The 20987-nt window shown below is 39.9% G+C and overlaps 1 protein-coding gene and 1 long non-coding RNA gene across 9 annotated transcripts in view; one reads left to right on the top strand and one right to left on the bottom strand.

Annotated features, from left to right (window-relative positions):
* Positions 1-7286, top strand: part of LOC129468514 (uncharacterized) — a 37813-nt gene extending 30527 nt beyond the window's left edge. For both annotated transcript variants that reach the window (XR_010118274.1, XR_010118275.1), the window contains one exon: positions 6315-7286. This is a non-coding gene — a long non-coding RNA (uncharacterized lncRNA). The remainder of the gene's footprint in view (positions 1-6314) is intronic.
* CCNJ (cyclin J) lies at positions 726-20168 on the bottom strand. Of its 7 annotated transcripts, none has more exons than XM_055254147.2 (6): positions 17886-20168; positions 17144-17253; positions 11182-11392; positions 4658-4957; positions 4411-4534; positions 726-3786 (listed from the first exon to the last, which is right to left on the bottom strand). In XM_055254147.2, exons 2-6 carry the CDS (start codon positions 17210-17212, stop codon positions 3375-3377), a joined length of 1116 nt encoding a protein of 371 aa, XP_055110122.1. In that variant the 5' UTR covers positions 17213-17253; positions 17886-20168; the 3' UTR covers positions 726-3374. The 7 variants fall into 7 exon arrangements, with proteins under 7 accessions (XP_055110122.1, XP_055110116.1, XP_055110109.1 ...); XM_055254141.2 differs by having other exon boundaries at positions 4411-4537; XM_055254134.2 differs by having other exon boundaries at positions 4411-4570.
* Positions 20169-20987: the final 819 nt, after the last annotated feature.

Here is a 20987-nt window from a genome sequence, read left to right on the forward strand (position 1 = left end):
CATGTGCCAGAGAGGCAGTTGTTGGTTATAAACTTGCCATATGGGGCTCAGATCACCTCAAGGCAAAGCTACCTGGCTTGGTTTGGAATGCTTGTTCTTTTTCTTAAAGTCAGCCCTAAAGAATATGGTATATTAACTCTTGAGGGCTGTTAAACCCTGGCACTGTGCCAGAACAAGTGACGATACGATACTTTTGAGACTAATTTCAAAAATGCTTTTAAAAAAGGCAGTATTTTTCCTAACCCGCTTGTACAAACCTGTTAAATTTTACTTTTCAAAACAAATTCCATCTGCTAAGGTTTGAGTTGAATTAAGTAGCAAATGATATTTATACTCAGGTAAACAGACCATTCTCACACACTATAGACCCTATATTCCTTTTCACAGCTTTAACCTTTTTCTGTGTCCCCACTTTTGAGATCAGACTTCAGATTTTCTGATGCTTGCATGATGGTTGAATAAATTAGAATCTGTAGTTGCTAACATACTAACAACTGATTTTAAGCTCAAAAGGCAACAGTGGTGTCCAATATACTTTTGTGGGCTTTAATGCTCAGTATGGAATACGTAATGAACAGATGTTTTATGCCACTAATGGCTATATTCTACATCTTGATGGCTTTTAGTAAATATAATCATGATTCCAAGTCAGAATTACATGATGAGATGGTTCACTAGAGCTGCAAATATACAAGTTTGTATTTAAAACAAAAATACCAAAGCCATTTTACTGAAAACTAGTTTTATTTTAAAATTAAGTGCATAGCACTCATCTAATTCCATTGGTGTAGACTTTAGCACCATACTTGCTATTTGCAATTAATGTCATAACACAGATACATTTTGGTTTGCAGTCTGTACTTGAGTAGTGTTTATTTAGTGGACTTTGGTAAAGCCCTTCGTACATATTAATCTCTTCACAGTACACATTTAATGATGGTCCAGTATTCTCAAAAAAAAAAAAAAAAAAAGCCTAAAGACTAATCAATAAATTAAACAAAACAAAACCCACACAATGCTCCCCCACCCCCCAAAGCTAGCAGTTGTGAGTTGTATTTATATTGAAACCTAATGTTTTAAAAATAGTTCTGGTTCTCCAACCACCCCATCCCACCCCGGGTATGCAGCAATAGTAATCAATTATTTTATTCTACCCTCCCAAAAGATTATTAATCCAGTGTTCTTTAGCTTTTTAAAATATAAATTGGGAAAGTGTTATTAATAAGCTTTTTTAAAAGGCATATTCTTCTATAACAAGAATGGCATATAAACCAATGAATAAAAGTATTTGACAAGACATTAAGTTACCACAGGCACTGGCTGTTGTTTCAAGTTGGGATCTCTATCCCAATATCTTACATTCATAGCATTATTGAGGTAGTTAAAATACTGAAAATTGGACTCCAGGTTGCTGGGTTCTGAATGTGAATGTGAAAGATAGATATATTCTCTTTTGAGCCTACTTTCCCCCAAATAATTCAAGTTTTCTTGAGGTAAGAACTACCGAAATCCAATTAGCAGCCTTCTTTAAAAAAGGAAAAGTGATGATACTTTCAGAAAACAATTTTCATGTTTAAAAACTGCCATGAGTGAGTGTTCTTACCTGAGTGGTTTTTAATTTTATCTACCAGACTAATAAATCCACATCATGCCCTATGTACTCTAAATATAAAAGTTATTTTCTTTTTAAGGAAAGGATATTTCTCTAAGCATTCATGCTGACAGAAGCTACCCACCCACATTCATCCCCGGGAGCCATCTGGATCACTCCATCACTGTGTTGAGCCCCTTCCCTTCCTGACAAAGGCCATTGGCTTGATTACTGAGACTCCTGCTGCATACCCACAATATCTTTATAGTAAGTTTGTCTTCAATGCATATTGTGGCAGTCACCTATCTGCCATGCAGATTCCCTTCTATTCAAGTGCTATCTTAAAAAAAAAAAAAAAAAACACAAAAAGACACACCTTACTAAATTTTAAACCAGAAAGCTTCCCTCCACCAAATCTTTCTTCTCCCACAGAAAGGAGCACAATGTATACAGTTTATCAGTTATTACAATGACTTTTTAACTTTTTAAGGTTATTCCTCCAAAATGCTTTACCCCCAAACTGCCCTTGCTGTAATGACTATTATTGCTGTTTGCAGTTAATACCGGTACAGTGAAATGCCCCAGGGCAGTTGTAGGGTCAATCCAATCAAAGTAGCTACTGAAATTTAGTCATCAGTTACCTTTGCCTGCTTAGACTGACTAGAGCTGGATTCAAAGGTTGCTTAAAAAACCTGTCTTCCACATAACAAAGTGCTGCTCTAGCACAACCTGAGAACTACCCTGGCCACAGTCCCTTCCAAAATAAACCTACAGGACTTTATTCTAGCACTGACCTCTTACAGTTATGCCATCCCTTGAAATAACTTTTTAAGAATGTCAATTCTGGGTATAAATCACGGATTGCACTGAGATATGCAAAACCTACATATGTATTATGAATCACAGGAACTACCACTTCATTCTGAGCTATAATATTATGTTCTCATTTGAAAACACACCCTAGCAAGCATATTTTAACCTATGTTATAAAGGTAGTTCACACTATAACATTCCCAAGGCATGTTGCATTACAGTTAAGTGTTTCCAAGTAGTACAAATTCCCTGAGTTAAATGTATTTGAATTCTAAAAATTTGAGGTTGATCACCTAGGGAAAAAAAGAAAAATTATGACCATGATTTAAAAAATAAGATCTTCTCCACCCTTAATTGTAGTATATAAATCCAGATACCTATACTAAGTGTGAGACGAAGTTATATAGAATCATCTAAAAAATTTTTTTTTACTGCACAGATTGGTATAGCATAACAATTCATGAGTTTAAACTTAGTCAAAAATTCATGTGTAGAACAAAAATAAAAAATTGCAGAATAAAAAAAACCTTTTCAAAAATTAATACTGTAGCTTTCCTTCATAAAAGACTGTTTGGCAAGTCCACAGATAAGATAAACATTTAGTCTTTGACTTAGAAGCCAACATTGGGCCCAGATGCTACCACAGGTCAAATCTCAAAATGGCAAATTGAAGTCTGTCCAAATTTTCTGTTGTACTGAATATTTTTGAAATATTTGGACCATCAGCCAGGACTTGAACATTTTTGTCATACAGGGATTTGTTGTAACAGAACTTGACATACTGTTAATTTGCTTAGTCCTCCCAGGATTCATCGTGCATTAAAAGGGATATTCAGTCTTCCTGGTGCTGGTACCTGAAGAGTTCTGATATCACTTAGATCCCTTTCCTTTTGAACAGAAGTTTACAAAACACATACCCATAGCTTCATGTCACAAAGCAGTCTGGGTCAGTTATCAGCTTCACACATAATCACCTTTCAAAACATGGAGTAATACAAGGGTAATGTTCATTTATCTGGTAACTCCGGTTATAAGAAACACTCAGACAGGGCTTAACTTCTACTGGTATTGCCAGTGACATCCCAACACCAGTCTGCATGTGCCCAAGGCCCTGAACACTAGTTTGGAAGCCAGCAGGACATGTCTGTAGCGTGTAAGATGAGGTGTGTGTGGTCGATACAATCTGCTGACAGCTTGGTTGTTCTGACGTAGGATGGCGATACTGCAGTGAGGTCTGATGTGTCTGATGGAGATACTGAGGTTGCTGAAAGTGAACTGGCCGTGATGGCTGAGAGGCTGTCTGGAATACACTTAGTTGCGCTGACTGAGGTCCTGCTTGCCCTCTCTGTTTGTTTGCTTCTTTCACATCATTATCATGAGCGCTGAAACATGGAGAGAAAGGAAACTATTAAAAATATTACTTGAGAAGAATTTGCAAGAAAATCATGCCCCATCCCCAACTCCTCAACAGCTTCTTCCACCACCTGCCACCACTACCCAGGTAGCAGTCACTGCACCATAATTCCAACAACAGTGAGACCTTGCTTGTGTCCTTCTAAAGCTATTTCCCTTGATGTGAACCTTTCTGGTAGCTTTGAGGATTATTTCCAGTTTGGGAGATGTGTCCATAATAAGCACGTAAGTGTGGCTGCCACTTTGGTAACATCCTGGTGGCCCCCAAAATTCAAAGATGTTAGGAATGGGGCAAGGCTGGCCTGGACTGATCTCAGAGTTACTGACTTACAGACACACAAAAGCAGCTCCTTTCCTTATCATGTGCCCAGAATTATTCTAGCAATGACACCTTCTAACTGGTTAATGGCCAAAAGGGACTCTCCTTCCCTAGAGTTCTGCTCATACATGGGCTTGCTCATGGCAGCAAGTAACTGCTGCCAAAAGCAAATAACCTAGGAACTCTGTGCCTTTCAGAAGTTGTTTTCAGGGCACCTCATACATGAAGAAAACTGTTAATGAGAAAGTACAAACACAAGAATAAAAAGGCTTACATCAATAGTCGTTCAATACACTGCACTAAGAAATCCCAAGAGTAGGCAGTAAGACGATGTAGTCTCGTAGGCCACGTTGGAGAAAGACGAAGTATAATCCTCGAAGAAGCCACACATGCAGCAGCTACTAAAGAAGGTGCATAATTTAGAAAGGCATAATCTGTGGAGACACCAAAAATGAACTTAAGGAACAGAATACACGAGTCACAAATGCACAAGTCACTTACTGGTATTCACAACAACCCACCTTGCAAAGATACTTCCAGGAAGTAATCTGCATATTTGGCCATGTAGAGTTTAGTCTTTTCCAAGCAAATCATTGGCCAGCCATCATGAAGATCTGTTTCATGTACTGCTTCAGAGAGATAATACTCAATGAAATGGGCGGCTGTTGGAAGGCAGAGGTTCCACTGAAAGGTTTCTAATAATAATAGTTCCATATGTAGCAAATTTTGTTTTGTTAATACTAGATTCATATTAGTCATACAACCCAGGCTGTTGAGCTGCTCCAGCTTAGGCACACTATCTTCTTTTTCTTCAAATTTACCTTATGAGAAAAGGGGATGGGAGGGGAGAGAAAATGTTAGGCAAGTGATCATTATAGGTCTAGTCAGTACAATGGGATTTGTTGTCTTATTGCCAGGATTTAGATCCAAAGACGTACTTACCTTACACAGATACAATTGTGCCAGAACCCTGTGTTTTCTTTCCCAGTGCCACCATCCCCAACCTTTCCCCAACCCCCTAAAAAAAAAAAAATGCTTGAAATACATAAACATTTTGATCTGTGTTCTAGTATAGAATGGAAATAGTCATGTGCCAGTGAAAAAAATAACTCAATCTCATCACCTGAATATTTTCAGGAAATTTTTTCTGCAGGTGGGTGGTAGCTGGTAAAATAAATTACTTGATTTTAGAGTAGAAGATAGTTTTTTTGTTTTTTTGAGACGGCACCTCGCTCTGTTGCCCAGGCTGGAGTGCAGTGGTGCGATCTCGGCTCACTGCAAGCTCCGCCTCCCGGGTTCACGCCATTCTCCTGCCTCAGCCTCCCGAGTAGCTGGGACTACAGGCGCCCGCCACCACGCCTGGCTAATTTTTTGTATTTTTAGTAGAGACAGGGTTTCACCATGTTAGCCAGGATGGTCTTGATCTCCTGACCTTGTGATCCCCCTGCCTCGGCCTCCCAAAGTGCTGGGATTACAGGCGTGAGCCACCGCGCCCAGCCAAGAGTAGAAGATAGTTTTAACAATTTAATGTCATAGCTTTATCTGAAATAAAAAATAGTTAAGCTCCAATTGTTTCATCTTGGCATCAACATAATCTCAATTCCAGAGAGAGACTGGAGGGAAAAACTGGGTGAACATTTAACACAAGCTCTATCATTCCACAAAAAACCCCATCCCCCACTTCTTCTGAATTCAAAATAAAAATCTAGTCTGTTAAAGAAAAAAGGGGTATGGGGGAGATAGTTTATATCTGCTTTTAAATTCCCTTACTGAAAGCAGAATAGGAGTAAAGACAATATGATGGCTGAACATTATTCAAAGGGATTAATTTCTTTTCTGGAAATACCCATCTATAAGGTTTCAACTATGCACAGCTGAAGAATAAGATTCTCTTTCCAGCCCCAGAATGTTTCTATAGATTATGTACCATCTTACACTTTACTTTCCAAACATGCATCTTACTGTCTCTATATATAAAGCCTTCATTTTAGAAAGTATTTCTAGAACTGATGGCTGGAGAACATTTACAAACTATTAAATACTACTATGATTTTCCAGATGCAGCAACAGAACCAGAGTTGTCATCAAGCCTCTTTGGGTCTTTGTTCCATGGTGGTCCACAGAAGAAAGGAAATTATAACTAAAGCTCCTATTATTGTGTTCTATTTTACATTTAAGGTTTAAAACCATCATATTATGCCTATGCCAGGAGATTCTAAGCTCATGTGTTGTGAAGAATCGAAGCCCAAAGAAGCAGGAGTGATGGCAGAGAGGTGAACTTCCTTAGATCTAAACCACTGTAAGTATTGCTGCAGGTAGAAGTTGATCCCAAACTTAAGTAATTCAGACTTGAATCTAGATAGCCCTTCCTAATTAAAATCACATAAAGATCAATTTAACAAGTTTTGCCAATAGCAAATACTTAAAGTTGAAAGCACTAAAGTGGTGTGTATGACATAGTTATCCAGCATATTGCCTGAAAAAAGAAGAGGAAACCAATGTTCCTAGTATGAAGTGAAATTCTTCACAAGTTGAATGACTTAGGAATTTAGTTGTGTCTCTGGATGAATCATTACAGCTTTCAAGCACCCTGCCATTTGTGTAGCAACAGCAATACTGGCAGAATACTTCAAAGGAATACTGTAGAAATTAATGAATTTATTTATATTATGCTTAAAGTTCCTTTGAAGAAATTAATACATCATAATTCAAGGAGCAAGAATGTTTCATATTATCTCCTTGAAATCTTCAACATTGGGAAAAAAATTGCATACGACCAATTTCACTGCTCAAAAACCAAGATAGTGAGGTTGGCCAATCCATTTAAGGTCAGATAAGTTAAATCAAACCAAAAATGGAAGCCAAAAGGAAAATTTATGTTTGAATTCCCAAATTTGCACTTCTAGACCACAACTGACAGATTTCTGTATTATTAAGCATCTATGGGATGTTTATATTTATAAAATATTTGGCTACTACAAGTGTGAAAGACTTTGAATATTGATCTTGCAAAGTTAAGAATAATCTGATTCTGAATAAATAACCACACTTGGGGTTTTAATTCAGGGTTCAAATTTTTTGGAACTTTTTCATTATGTATAGTAATAAATATTCAGATACATGGATATTAAAAGATTTCAAAAAGTGTGATAACATCAGTTGAGTACCTGCATTCCTATTATAGTTTTTGTTGTGCTGACTGTTATGCGTATGTTCATTTTAAGTTTACTTATCCACATTACCACACACAGATCACAAAGATCAGTTTCTTCAATTGAAAGGAAATACCAGAAGCCATGTGATTATATTGATAAAGGCCCCAAACAGGAAATAAGGGCACAGGAAATTCATATCTGCTTCCCAGAAAATAAAGAATTAGAGGCCACAGAAACAAAAACACTGGGTTGTCTTTCCTTTATAGGATATGTTCATATCAGCCATGGAAACCAACACATTTTCAAAGCCAGCAGTGAATAGTAGGTATGTGGTAGAGAAGATTTATATACTGAATAGGGCATGGACCAGATGTCACCAAGTGCTCTGCCAACCCACATTCTATTTTTTTATTACTAAGTAGGGGGAAAAAAAGTCATCCCTAACATACACTAAGAATTATCACAAATTTATAAAATGAATCTAATATAAAAATGGGCAAAGAAAAAAGGTAATTCATAGAAAAAAATTCTGAGCTCATTAAAAATTGAGATGCAAATTAAACCAACTGTGAGATATAAATTTTCACAGATCAGTAAAAAGCTTTGCTAACCCAGTGTTGGTTGGCAAGGGGAAACAAGCACTTGTTAGAGATTGTTACTACTAAAAGCCTCTGTCTCACTTTTCACTTTGTCTTGACTCCAAGATCATTTCTTAGTTATGTAAGATCTTGAGCAAATTATGAGAAATCTTATCTCCAAGATTACTTCCACATGCTCCATAAATGTAATGTTGGTCACAGAAGCCAAGGGAAGCCAGGGCATACATGTGAAAGAGTTGGAATAGAAGAACTTTCCTGGACAAATTAGGGTCCAGTTTGAAATAGGTCAAAACCTTTAGGGTAAAGGAGGCAGGCTAAAGGTTAACAGAGCAACTTATGGGGGAATTAATAATTACCATGCTCATCTTTTAATGTTTCCATTTCCTACATGCTTTTAAACATATTACCCCCACTTGATCCCAGAACAACTTTGTAAGGTGTCTTTATTTCCATCTTATAAAGAAATAACCTGATATTCGAGGGTTGTTGAAGTTCATATTGCTGATGAGATTCCAACCCAGGGAATCCATCACTATGGTCATTACTCCAAAACACTACACATAGCTCTCCAATCAGAGATAATCTGTAGGCCCTTTCTTCTTCTAATAGTGTAGACATAAGCATTTGCTTCTAAAACTTACAAGGTATGCTCCATCTTTGGCCAAACCACCTACAGCTTCCCATTACAATGAACTCCACAAATTTAAAACAGGAATCAGACACTGAAAATAGTTTATCAGTTTATAAGAACCCTAAGCTCTTCTGCTGTAAAGTTACAGACTAGGGTTGGGGGGCAAGGGTAGAGAGACTGCTGCCTGCTAAGGGTCAACCTCTTCAATTCCCGACCCTGGTGTAGAGCTGATAGTTCAAACTCTTTTGAACAACTTGCTACTTGGGAGGAGCAGAAATCCTGCAGAATACCTCATATACATTCCTACTCTCCAGTGCAAAAGGAAGAATGTAAAAGCAATTCTTCCCTCAAGGAAAGGGAAATCAGGAGGCATTAGCAGAAAAAGGAGGGAGGTATCCAGTTCTTTCAGTAATAGGTGATAATTCACATTTGAACCCTAGCAAATACAGATCCTAATGCCTAATTACTGGAAAGAGTCACAAATAACTACATCTTACCACTGATACTAATCCAAATAGTTCAATAAATTGTTCATGACCTTAAACTAATAGAAATATATAATTTAAAAATAAGAACAACTGAAACTCCATTCCAACCAACCTAAGATGGTACACAAAGATGACCTTACCACTTGGCCCACACTACTTTAAAAATCACAGGCATAGAGCAGGTGGTAGTGTTAAAATGACAGTGATGGCCACACAGTTACTTTCCATTAATGATACCAAGTTTTTAAAATAATCTAACTTGCATGTCTGATTTCCAGTGACACTCTACTGTAAACTGATTCTATAATAAACATTCTGTACAATAACAAAAAGCCATTTTATTTGTGGACTCACATATCTAAACTGTCAAGTGTGAGCTTTTCCAATCTTACACAAACTATTAAACCCCAAAGGGCTTCACAGCCAGTGATTAAACACATACAGTATTACACACATGATTACTTATGAGCATGAAACTTTAATTAGAGGCTAAATTAAAGGTTAATTATAAATGTACAAGCATTACCTCTCTGGCTCCTGGGTGGGGGGATGAGGGATGAGTGAAGTGTCTGAATTTTAGAGAACAATAGATTAAAGGGGAAATGTAGATATTCAGGAAGTAAATGGTATTCTAAGAATTTTGCTCAATGTACACGGGGATGAGACTGGAAAGGTGGCTGGGTCCAGATGAAAGATTCTAAACACTACATTAAGCAGTTTCCACCTTAACATACAGGCAGTGGGAAGTCATGCTGCAGCTGTGTTTTATTTACATTCAGCCTGGTTCTACAATGGATCTGAAATACCTTACAAAAGGACATTCCAGGGGACAAAATAAGTAGTTGAGGTCATCAGATCAAAGGAAGAATAAAGGTCAGAAAATAAAATCTGAGAAAAGATTAGTACCAGAAATGATACTATATAGGACTACATTTGGTTTTAGATTTATAAGCAGCCAAGCACAGAAGTGCTAAAGAACTCTGGTGGCATGGATATAGGGGGAATGTTCCTTATTTCATCCCAGCCATATTTGACCCCAAAACCTCAAGTGAGAGTTAGAGGTTAAGGTTATCAGTATATCTACATACTACTTTAAGATTCTATTATAATGACATGGATAATACAGAAACTACATTACTGATTTAACTTCAATATCAAATAAAATCTTTATCCCTCAAGTGGGAGTTAAAAGTGAAGGTTATCAATACATCTACATACTATAAGTTTCATTGTAATATGAATATAGAAACTATAATTGATTCAACTTCCATATCAAATACAATCTTCCACATTATTAAAAGAAAAAAAACACAATTTCAGTTCCTTTACGTGCCCTATCTTCAGTGAGAGTACCAATAAGCAATGAAATGAGGTATAGGAAGATGTAAAGAGAAAGAGGGACCAAAAGGTCCACCAGTATATTCTGTACTAAGTAACAAATATGGTTGTATCAGATTGTATCTTGGAGCCTACTACATAGTTGGTCTAATGCATAAGCAAAAGTTTTCACATTTGTAGTAGTTGCACATTAACTTTTAGTTCATTAAGCCAACTCATTATGTAGTCAGTAGAAAGTATTCTAATATAAGAATATGGTACTTTTAAGACAGCTTCTCAACTTTAACTCCATTGATGTTTTGGGACAGAGAATTTTGTTATGGGGAATTGTCCTGTACACTACCAGATGTTTAGCAGCATCCCAGGCCTCTATGTACTAGATGCTAAAAAAGCATCTCCCACTTTATCACCAGATGTGACAACCAAAACGTCTGTACACGTTGCCAAGTGTTCCCTGTGGGACAAAACTGCTCCTGGTTTAGAACCACTGCTTTAAAACAATGGTTCTCAATTGGAAAGGTAAATCAAAATCACCTTTGGAACTTTTTCAAAAAGTCAAAAAATACCCAGTACCCATTATGTAGATTTTGTCTTAGTAGATCTGGAGTGGCCGAGGATGTACGGCTGAGGCACATGTTTTTAACAGGCTCCAAAGCCATTTTTCAATGTCTGGTTAAGAATTATTACACTGAGAAGCACTTTTAACATAAGCTTCTTGATACTAGTGAACTGAAATGAATGGGATTTGATGATATTTCACTGAGTTCTACATAAATTTATTTTATTATATAAACATCAGAAATTTCCAGTCATGAAAATCAGATTCATACTTACTTGCTAGAAGCAGGCAGGAAAGCGCAACTAAATGCAGCTGCTGGATAGAGATGTCATAGCGGTCCATAAACAGGTCCAGCAAATAGACAGCAAGATGGCGGGCAGAAGGGCAGAGTGTGAAGCGATTGCTCACAATGGCAATCAAGTCAGCAAAATACCGTCTGAGACTTAATTGAGGGGACTGGCCTTTATAGGAGGGCAACTTCAGCTCCTAAGTCAAAAGGAACAACATTTAGTCTGACCTATCTGTAGACGTATCCCCACAATACAATGACTTAACATTGTTTTTCCAATACATTAGTATTACAAGTGCCTAAAACATACTTTTCTTGACTGGAATACAAAAATGAAAAAGTAAAGTGGAGGGATAATGAATGACATTTAAAACCAAATTTTCCTCCTTACTCTTAACCACTTCTGATGTGAACAATTATAGATGTTCTTGTTTCTTGCTTTCTAGAATGTATACATCCTACAAAGATTTTTAATAAGAGACTCCTGTTTTCCCTACCAGGTGTTTTCAGGAAAACATCCCTGACAAAAAAAACCAACCACATACCACACACACGCCCCTACACCTCTCCAAGATGCTCAAAACTTTTGGTTAGAAGGTAATAGATAAGTGGATATGCTGCATACAGTATTATACTTGCAATAGTGTAGAAACCAGTACCTTTCCTCTAGTATCTTCTAATTTTGTTTCCCTTTTAACAGTTTTATGATCTGCCCTTTCCCATCATCCTCTCATACACCTAAAATCACTGTTCCATCTCAGGACTATATTATATCAACTTGTTTTTTAAAAACTGGAAAAATTCTGTACTTTTAAAATATTTCCAGAGCATAGAGAAAGATGGAAAGCTTCCAAATTCATTTTATAAGATCAGCATAATACTGATACTAAACCCAACAGGTATCACAATAGAAGAAGTAACAGGGATATGATACCAAAAGCAGAACTTCCCCTGCCCTGCAAAAAAAAACAAAAAGAGAAATAGGACTTTAACAAAATTAAAAACTTTTGTTTAACAAAAGATGCTATCAAAAGAGTAAAAGGGCAACCCGCAGAATGGATGAAAATATTTATAATCATATCTGATAAGGGGTAAATATCTAGATTATATAAATAACTTATACAACTGGATAACAACAAAAAAACCTGATTATAAAAATGGGCAAAGGATTTGAATAGACATTTCTCCAAAGAAGATACACATAAATGCCCAACAAATACCATAAAACATGAAAAAGATGTTTGTTCAGCATCACTAATTATTAAGAAATGCAAATCAAAACCACTAACAGCACTTCACACCTAGTTGGATTGCTATTATCAAAAAAACAAAACAAAACAAAACCAGAAAATCACAAGTATTAACTTGAATGTGGAGAAATTGGAATCCTTGTGCATTATTGGTGGGAATGTAAAATGATGTAGTTGTTACAGATAACAGTATGGCAATCCCTCAATAAATTAAACAGAGTTACCACATGATCCAGCAATTCCACGTTTAGGTACATACTCAAAAGAACTGAAAGCAGGGACTTGAAGAGAGATTTGTACACACATGTTCAAAACAGGTCACAAAAAGGTGGAAACAATGCAAATGCCCACCAGCGGATGAATGGATAAACAAAATGTGGTATATACATGGAATATTATTCAGCCTTAGGAAATTCTGATAATATGCTACATGGATGAACCTTAGAGACAGTATGCTAAATGAAAAAAGTCACGAAAGAACATTTATTGTATGATTCCACTTAATGAGTTACCTAGAATAGTCCTATTTACAGGGACAGAAAGTAGAATAGTGGTTATCAGAAGCTAGAGGGTGGGAAATTGGGGAGTAATCGTTCAATGGGTATGAAGTTTCAGTTTGGGAAGATGAAAAAGTTATAAAGATAGTGGTGACAACAATGCAAATGTACCTCATGTCACTGAACTGTACAGTTAAAAATGGTTAGAATGGTAAGTTTTATGTTATGACAGCTGCTGGCAAGGTTGTGGAGAAAAAGGAATGCTTTTACACTGTTGGTGGGAGTGTAAATTAGTTCAACCACTGTGGAAGACAGTGTGGTGATTCCTCAAAGACCTAGAGGCAGAAATACCCTTTTACCTAGCAATCCCATTACTGGGTATATAACCAAAGGAATATAAATCATTCTACTATAAAGACACATACATGTGTATGTTCACTGAAGCACTATTCACAAGAACAAAGACATGGAATCAACCTAAATGCCCATCAGTGATAGACTGGATAAAGAAAATGTGGTACATACAGACCATGGAATACTGTGCAGCCATAAAAAGGAACAAGATCACGTCCTTTGCAGAGATATGGATGGAGCTGGAGGCCATTATGCTTAGCAAACTAATGCAGGAAAAGAAAACCAAATACCACATGTTCTCACTTATAAGTGGGAGCTAAATGATGAGAACTCATGGACACATGTTGGGGGGAACAACACACACTGGGGCCTGTAGGAGGGTGGGGGTGGGAGGAGGAAGAGGATCAGGAAGAACAGCTAGTGGATGCTGGGATTAATACCTAGGTGATGGGATGATCTGTGCAGTAAGCCACCATGGCAAACGTTTACCTATGTAACAAACCTGCACATCCTGCACACGTACCCCTGAACTTAAAAGTTGGGGAAAAAAACTTTTATGTTGATACATTTTACAATAAACGAAAAAGGGAAGTTATATATTCACCTAACTTAATATTACCTAAGATAAATGAATAGTCAATGTAATTTAGTAGTGTAGCCAAAGAATACATCAATTGTTGTTTTTTGAGACAGGGTCTCCTTCTGTAGCCCAGGCTGGAGTACAGTGGTGCCATCTTGGCTCACTGCACCCTCAACCTCCCAGGCTCAAGCAATTCAACCACCTCAACCTCTGGAGTAGCTGGGACTACAGGCGCTCACTGCCACGCCCAGTTAGTTTCTGTACAACAGGGTCTTGCTATGTTGCCCAGGCTGGTCTCGAGCTCATGGACTCAAGTGATCCACTTGCTTCAGCCTCCCAAAGTGTTGAGATTACAGGTGTGAGCCACCATGCCTGGCCAAAAAAATTTTTTTTCACGTAAAGGGAAGATGCCGATTTCTCATGTAGTTCCCAGGATTTTTGTTTGCTCCTTAACTGTTTCTTTGGATCTTTACAATGATGTAAGTGAGTTGCAACTTTACCTTTGCTGCCATCATGTGACATTTATTGAGCATCTCTCATGTAGCAGACACTATACTAACCCAGGCACAAAAGCTGGAAAAACAGTCTCAAGCCTATCTCTAGCAGGTGAATCAAATATACAGATTATCACACAATATAGTCATCACAAGTTATTATGGCAACACCTAGGAAGAAAATCTAACTTAGCTCAGGGATTAGGGAGTTGGGGAAAAAAGGCAATACCAGAGCAGGTTTTCCCAAAAAGTGGCCTGAGTATGGTCTTAAAGACTCCCTGGGAAACACCTGGAAAACACTGATGGACTTCACTTTCTTAATGTTTCTCACAAAGCTAGAATTGTTCCCATTTTTCATTAAGGCTCCTAAAAACACTTTCCCAAACAGCCTATGACACTAGCTATACACAGCAAAATAATGAGAAGAAAGGAGACAAAAGGGTGTAAGGTGACAGCTGCTTTGTAGGGTTTTTTTGAGGGAGTGGATAGTTGGCATGATTTCCATTCATTGTCATTTTCACTCTTCCCTAGTAAACACAATGCTAGTCACACCAAATATTTCTCCACAAACCTGGGGCCTAAACATAGAATACCTTCTGCAGTATCTCAATGGCAACTGCCCAAAGGAAGACCTAAATGTGGATGCTCTAAATTATAGATAAGGTAAGACTATGAAGGCAAGGATCATGTCTCGTTCACTGTTATTGCTCTACACCTGGCATATCATGTATGTCATAAATAATCAACATGTTGAAGAAAAACAGATGACTATCCAACTGAATCGCCAATTAATAGCCTGGAATTACCACGTCTTTTCTAGGAGAAAAGTCCATTTTAAGTTTCCTTCAGTGTATTACAAACAGTGGTCTCTCCAGTTCCACAAATTTAAGTTTTACAGATTAATGTAAATTCTTTTATAAAGTGTTGCCAGTAAGAACCATGGTTTGCATAATGCGTAAACATAAAGACAACCCAGGGCAGTAGGCCATAGGTGGCCCAATAAAACTTTCAGTGGCATTCCTTCACACCCTGTGCTACCTTGTCCTCTGATAGTTCATAAGCAACTTGAGTGAGTATAAGGTTGGGTCTTATGCCTTGGATGCTCCAGAAACTAATCCACAAAAGCCTTCAACAAATCTAAATCTAGGAGAACAAACAAAAAACAACCCATGTCCAACCTCAACTGACAAAATTAATTCAGATAATCACTCACGAATTAAAATGATCTACACATAAAATGATTGAAAACTATGGAAATCACCAAGAAAAACCTTTTAAGTTTCATGCCAATTAAAAAATGTACTCTTGGCTGGGCGCAGTGGCTCATGCCTGTAATCCCAGCACTTTAGGAGGCTGAGGCAGGTGGATCACCTGAGGTCAGGTGAAACTCCAACTCAAAAAAAAAGTATTCTTAATATCAACTAATTAATTTCGCCACATACCAGAGGGATAAAAAGGCTGATACTTAAAACACTTTTCGAAATATGTGCAACTATATTAACTTTTTTAAAAAAGAAAACATTTCACATTGAAAGATGACATCTGCCAAAGAAAAAGATCAAAAGTGTATCTGGACAATTTTCCAAGAACCTGCAACTCTTTCCTAACTAACACTCCAGAGATGCCATTAGTTAGAATTTTTATGTGGTACAAACCATCTCCTAGGGGGCTGAACTGTATTTTAGTGAATCTAAGAGACTGAATGTCACAATTAGTAAGTAGCATTTAGAAATCTCAGGCCTAGAAAAGGGTAACAATTTAAGTCAGAATTAGGTTTTCCAATCTACTTGACCTGGTCAGAAACTCAAGACAAAAGTTCATTATCATTCCAGGATCTCAACCCCAAGAGTCAGAATCCTTTTTATTGAAAGAGTCAGCTGTTTTGCTTCTTTCTCAATTTTCTACATTTAACAAATGGCTTTCTTTATCCAAGGTGAAACTGAGTTAAGCTAGAGATCATTTTGGATCTGGTCTCTCTTTTGGTTATCGAAGAGGCAGAAATGTCTCATTAATCTGCCTTGCCACATGCAGAGTAAAATCGTTACTTAATAGCAACAATACACAGACTTTGCTTTGTGTTGGAAAAGTATTTTTTTCCAATATCTATTAAGTCTACTTTCTGCCTTCGATATCAGCAGGAAGGGGCAGCCAACTCCCTCCACTTTAGGGCTTTTGAACAGCCCAAATCCTGAGGGATAAGTGATAAGAAGTTATCACTTAGTGCTTACTATATACCAAGAGCAGTTTCTAAGCACATGTACGGTACTAAAGTTTCACAATCGCCAGAATCATAAGGCACACTCTTACTATTCCTCACTTTACAGATGAGGAAATCAAGACACAGAAATTTCACTTGTCCCAAGTCTCACAGCAAGTTAGCGGAAAGCCTGAGGAATTTATGTACAAAAGCGACTTAAACTGGCTGCATGCAACGGCAAGTCTCGAACAAAGAGGGCTGTTCTGCCCAACAAAAATTCAGTGTATATATCTTTTAAAATACAAGATCAAATTCATGACCCACCTGGAAATCAGAACGCCCCTTTCCACCTTCCCTGGCCCAACTACCATCTCCCTCCTCATTCAAGTTGCAGGTTCTTTTGATACATCTCAGAGAAGGAGCCAAGAAGTTAATTAACCTTGAGCAAATGAGCAGACTCTTCTTTTCTAGCCCGGAAGATGGTGAGTAAAGAACCTGACTAGACCTTCTAGAGAGCCGAGATTCAGAACAACTGGCGCGATACACAGAAGAAGGCAGGCCGGGCCTCGGAGTTACCTTGTAGCGAAGCGCTTGGTGAATGTCGGCGGCCAGCTGTCCTCGCCACCACTGCCCCTCCAGCTCCATGGGACCCGGCGGCGCGCCCAGCCCGACGCGGCAACTGAAGTCTGTAAGACACACCCCAGGCGCGGTCACTGCCGGCTCCCCGGCGACCCTCTGCGCCCCCTCCCCGGGGGGTGTGACCTCAGTCCACCCGGTGTGGCTGCTCATCTTCACTTGGCTCTTCCTCAACCCAGCCCGACCCGAGTCGTTTCCCCCAGCCCACACGCGAAGCCGGGTCTGCCCCCGCAGGAAGAGCCGAAGGACTCTGAGACTCACTGCCCAACTGTGTGTCGGGCAAAAGGGGATCCACTCGGGCCCTGAGTTGCCAAAGCGCGGAGCCAGGTGCGAGCTCGGTAAGAGCTGGGGGAGGCCCGGCTGGGGCTCCCTGCGTCCGGGGCTGGAGCTCTCCCGCCCTCCCGGAGGAGCGGGGAGAGGTGACACGGTCATAGCCCCGCTGAGGGGAAACGCTCCCATGGCAAAGCCCGGGGGTGAGCGTCTGCCTGGCCGGGGGTCTCCGCGTAGACGTCGGGAGCCTGCTCCTCCCCGGGAGCCCAGAGAAACGCACGTTCCGCGCGGCCTCAGAAAGGGGAACAAAAGGCCGGGCAAGCCAGGCTCTGCGCCTCACCCCGGGAGGGTCCGCTGCCCTGCGCCTACCCCAGGCCTGCCGGGCCGCCCGGCCCCACGCTGGCTCCCTTACCTGGAACCGCGGCCCTCACAGCCCCAGCCCCGCCGGCGTGCGGCGGACGCCGGCCCCGCTCATGCTGCGGACAGTCGGCCGCTAAGCGCCGGCCTCAGCTGGGGCCCAGCGCCTGGACGCTCGCGCCGCCCATTGTTAAAGGACCGGCAGGCGGCTCCGCGTACAAAGCCAGCGCGGGGGCACTTGAGGCCCCGCCGCTGCCAATCTCGTCTCGCGATACAGCGGGGTCGCCCCGAGCCGTCCAATCGGCGGCCGGGCCGGGCCCAGGTGCAGCGCCAGGCGGCGGCGCGGCGGCTCCCGCCTGGGCAGGGTCAGCATCACGGACGGCGCGGCGTGGTCTGGCCTGGCGCTTCGGTTGCCGGGGCGCTCAGCCGGCACCTACTGCGAAGCTGGCTTGATCGCGGGCTGGGGTCGGCAGAGAGCGCCGGAGAAACTGTAACGTGGATCACTGCAGTGACCAATCCAGTTAGGCCACTCACCTGCTGAGAACCTTCGATGGCTCCTCGATGCCCGCGGAGCAAAGTTCCGACGCCTCAGTTTGGCGTTTAAAAGTCTTCACAGCATGGATTCGGTTTGCCTTACTTCACGTTGCACCAGCCCCTTCCATCCCAGGGGCTGCTCCGTGGATCATCAGGCCCTTCAAATGTGCTTTAGCTGTTTCTGCAGCCCCTGAAGCGTTTTTTTTTTCCTGTGAAATTATGCTCTCTTTTTAAGTTCCACCTCAAACTCCACCTTTCTTCTAGAAATCTAATTAATCTCTTCGCCCTTCTTATTTTCATTGCTGTAGGGATTCCCAAGAGCTTTGAATGAAGACATTTAAGATTACTTCTAGTAACCTTGCTTGTCAAACCCATGGTGGATGTAATTAACCACCTGTGCTGGTAAATCAGGAAACTGCAAAACTGTGAGAACAGTCCGACGTCAACTGAGGTGATATGGGGGCTGAAATGTGATTAGAGGAAACCTAATCAATTGTATTTTAACCTCTTTGGTGGATTATAACAAAAGAGGTGGATGGTAACCCTAGGACAGTGAGACTGCCCACTTTTCTGAGACTGTAGATCAATCTCTTAATAGTAAAACGTAAATATTTTTAAAACTTCACCCCTTTTACTTTGAATCCTTTGTCCAAAAAGATACATGATGATAAAGAACTACTACAAAGTGATAAATACATGTTATGTGATTCTGGGTGGCATCTTCATCCATTTGAAGATCATAAGCAGACATGTATATGAGCCGTACCCTATCCATAGACGATGCTTATACCCAGGAGAGCAGGCCCGCAGGAGCCAAAGGCAAGAAAAGGGAAACTCAGAAGCTGAAGTTGGCAGATCCCAGCCTAACCCGACATAGTTCAGGGAGAAGGCTGCCCTGGCCTGTCTTTCAGTTGCAGGGTCCTCTAGAGTGAAGGTAGACACATCAGGCTAAAAGCTTCATGCCATTTTTAATGGCATTTAAATAGTGTCTACCTCCTTGGGTTCCATTTCATGACTATTAAACAACTTTATAATAATTTGGCTTCTAAATGACTTAACTGTCCACGGCCTATTTAAGAACACTTTCAGAAAAATGGGGCACAGACTATAGTCATTAGTATAAGAAGTAGACTGTATTTATGGTTTCTACTTTGAAAATATTGTTCACTGGGATATATTTGTTCAGAAATCATTATTGTTTTCTGGACTTGCCTTGTGATGAGAAGACTTCAGTGTCCATTTCCTTTTATGGATTAATGTTCATTTTACACATATATTTTGCCATAGTTTGTCTTAGATAGTAAATCCTTAAAATGCAAAGTTCAAGCTTATTATGATTTATTTAATTCCTTTAGAGCAAGGTGGACACAATTAAGGTATTTACTTACCTCCTAAATAAAGTCTCTGCTCTCACAGAGTTTTTATTCCACTAGGGAGATATAATGAACAACAAAAAAACATATCACATGGTGACAAGTGATGTGAAGAAAAATAAACAGAAAAAAAGGCTACAAAGTGACCATGGGTGGGCTGGGTGTGGTGGCTCACACCTGTAATCCCATCACTTCGGGAGGTTGAGGCCAACAGATTACCTAAGGTCAAGAGTTCGAGAACAGCCTGGCCAACATGGTGAAACCCCGTATCTACTAAAAATATAAAAATTAGCTGGGTGTGGTGGTGGGCGCCCATAATCCCAGCTACTTGGTAGGCTGAGGCAGAAGAATCGCTTGAGCCCAGGAGGTGGTGGTTGCAGTGAGCTAAGATCACGCCACTGTACTCCAGCATAGGCAACACAGCCAGACTGTGTCTCAAAAAAAAAAAAAAAAAGTGACCATGAGTGGACTTTGTTTCATGATAAGGTAAGGCATGCAACGGCCTGAGGGAAGTGAGAGAGTAGGTACATATCAGGTGGCTGAGCGTTCCAGGCTGAGGGAATTGGTACACGCAGACTCTAAGGTGAAGGCATGTTTGGAATGAAAATAGAGGCCACTGTATGTCTGGAGTGAAGAGGAGATAGGAAAGACATTCTAAGTCAAAGAAGCACTGATCACCAACGGTATGAAAGAATGGAAGTAAAAAAGGCAGAACATCTATATAAAGGGCAGAAAAGGGAAACTGCAGAGTCCATTGTGACTGCAGCATAAGGCACAGGTAGATTTGACAAGAGATGAGGTGGGACCAGATTCTCTGGAAAGCTTCTGTAACTCACAGAACTTTAGGCAATGGAAAAGTACTGATTTTTAATTGTTTATTTAAGTTTTTTAAATGAATGCATGAAAAAGGTAGATTTCAAGCCATAGAAGACTGTATACAGTGACTAGCAAGTTTCTTTCCCTCCCCTGGTCCCAGTTTTTCCCAGAGGTGACACCATTACTCTTTTCTTTTGTAGCCTTCCAGGGATATCCAGGTATTTATAACCATGCATATATATATATATATATATATATATATATGAAACTTCCTTGACTCATTTTGTGTATAAATGGTAGTATGTTACATGCTCTGTTGTGTACCTAGATTTTGTCATACAGAATATTCTGGCAAACATTCCATAACAGGACATCCAGGATTCCTTTTAATGGCAGCATTGTATTCTACTGGATGCAAAGGCCTGGGAGCCAAA

This window comes from Symphalangus syndactylus, chromosome 2 (assembly GCF_028878055.3).
Source record: "Symphalangus syndactylus isolate Jambi chromosome 2, NHGRI_mSymSyn1-v2.1_pri, whole genome shotgun sequence".
In the NCBI taxonomy this organism is placed as follows: domain Eukaryota; kingdom Metazoa; phylum Chordata; class Mammalia; order Primates; family Hylobatidae; genus Symphalangus; species Symphalangus syndactylus.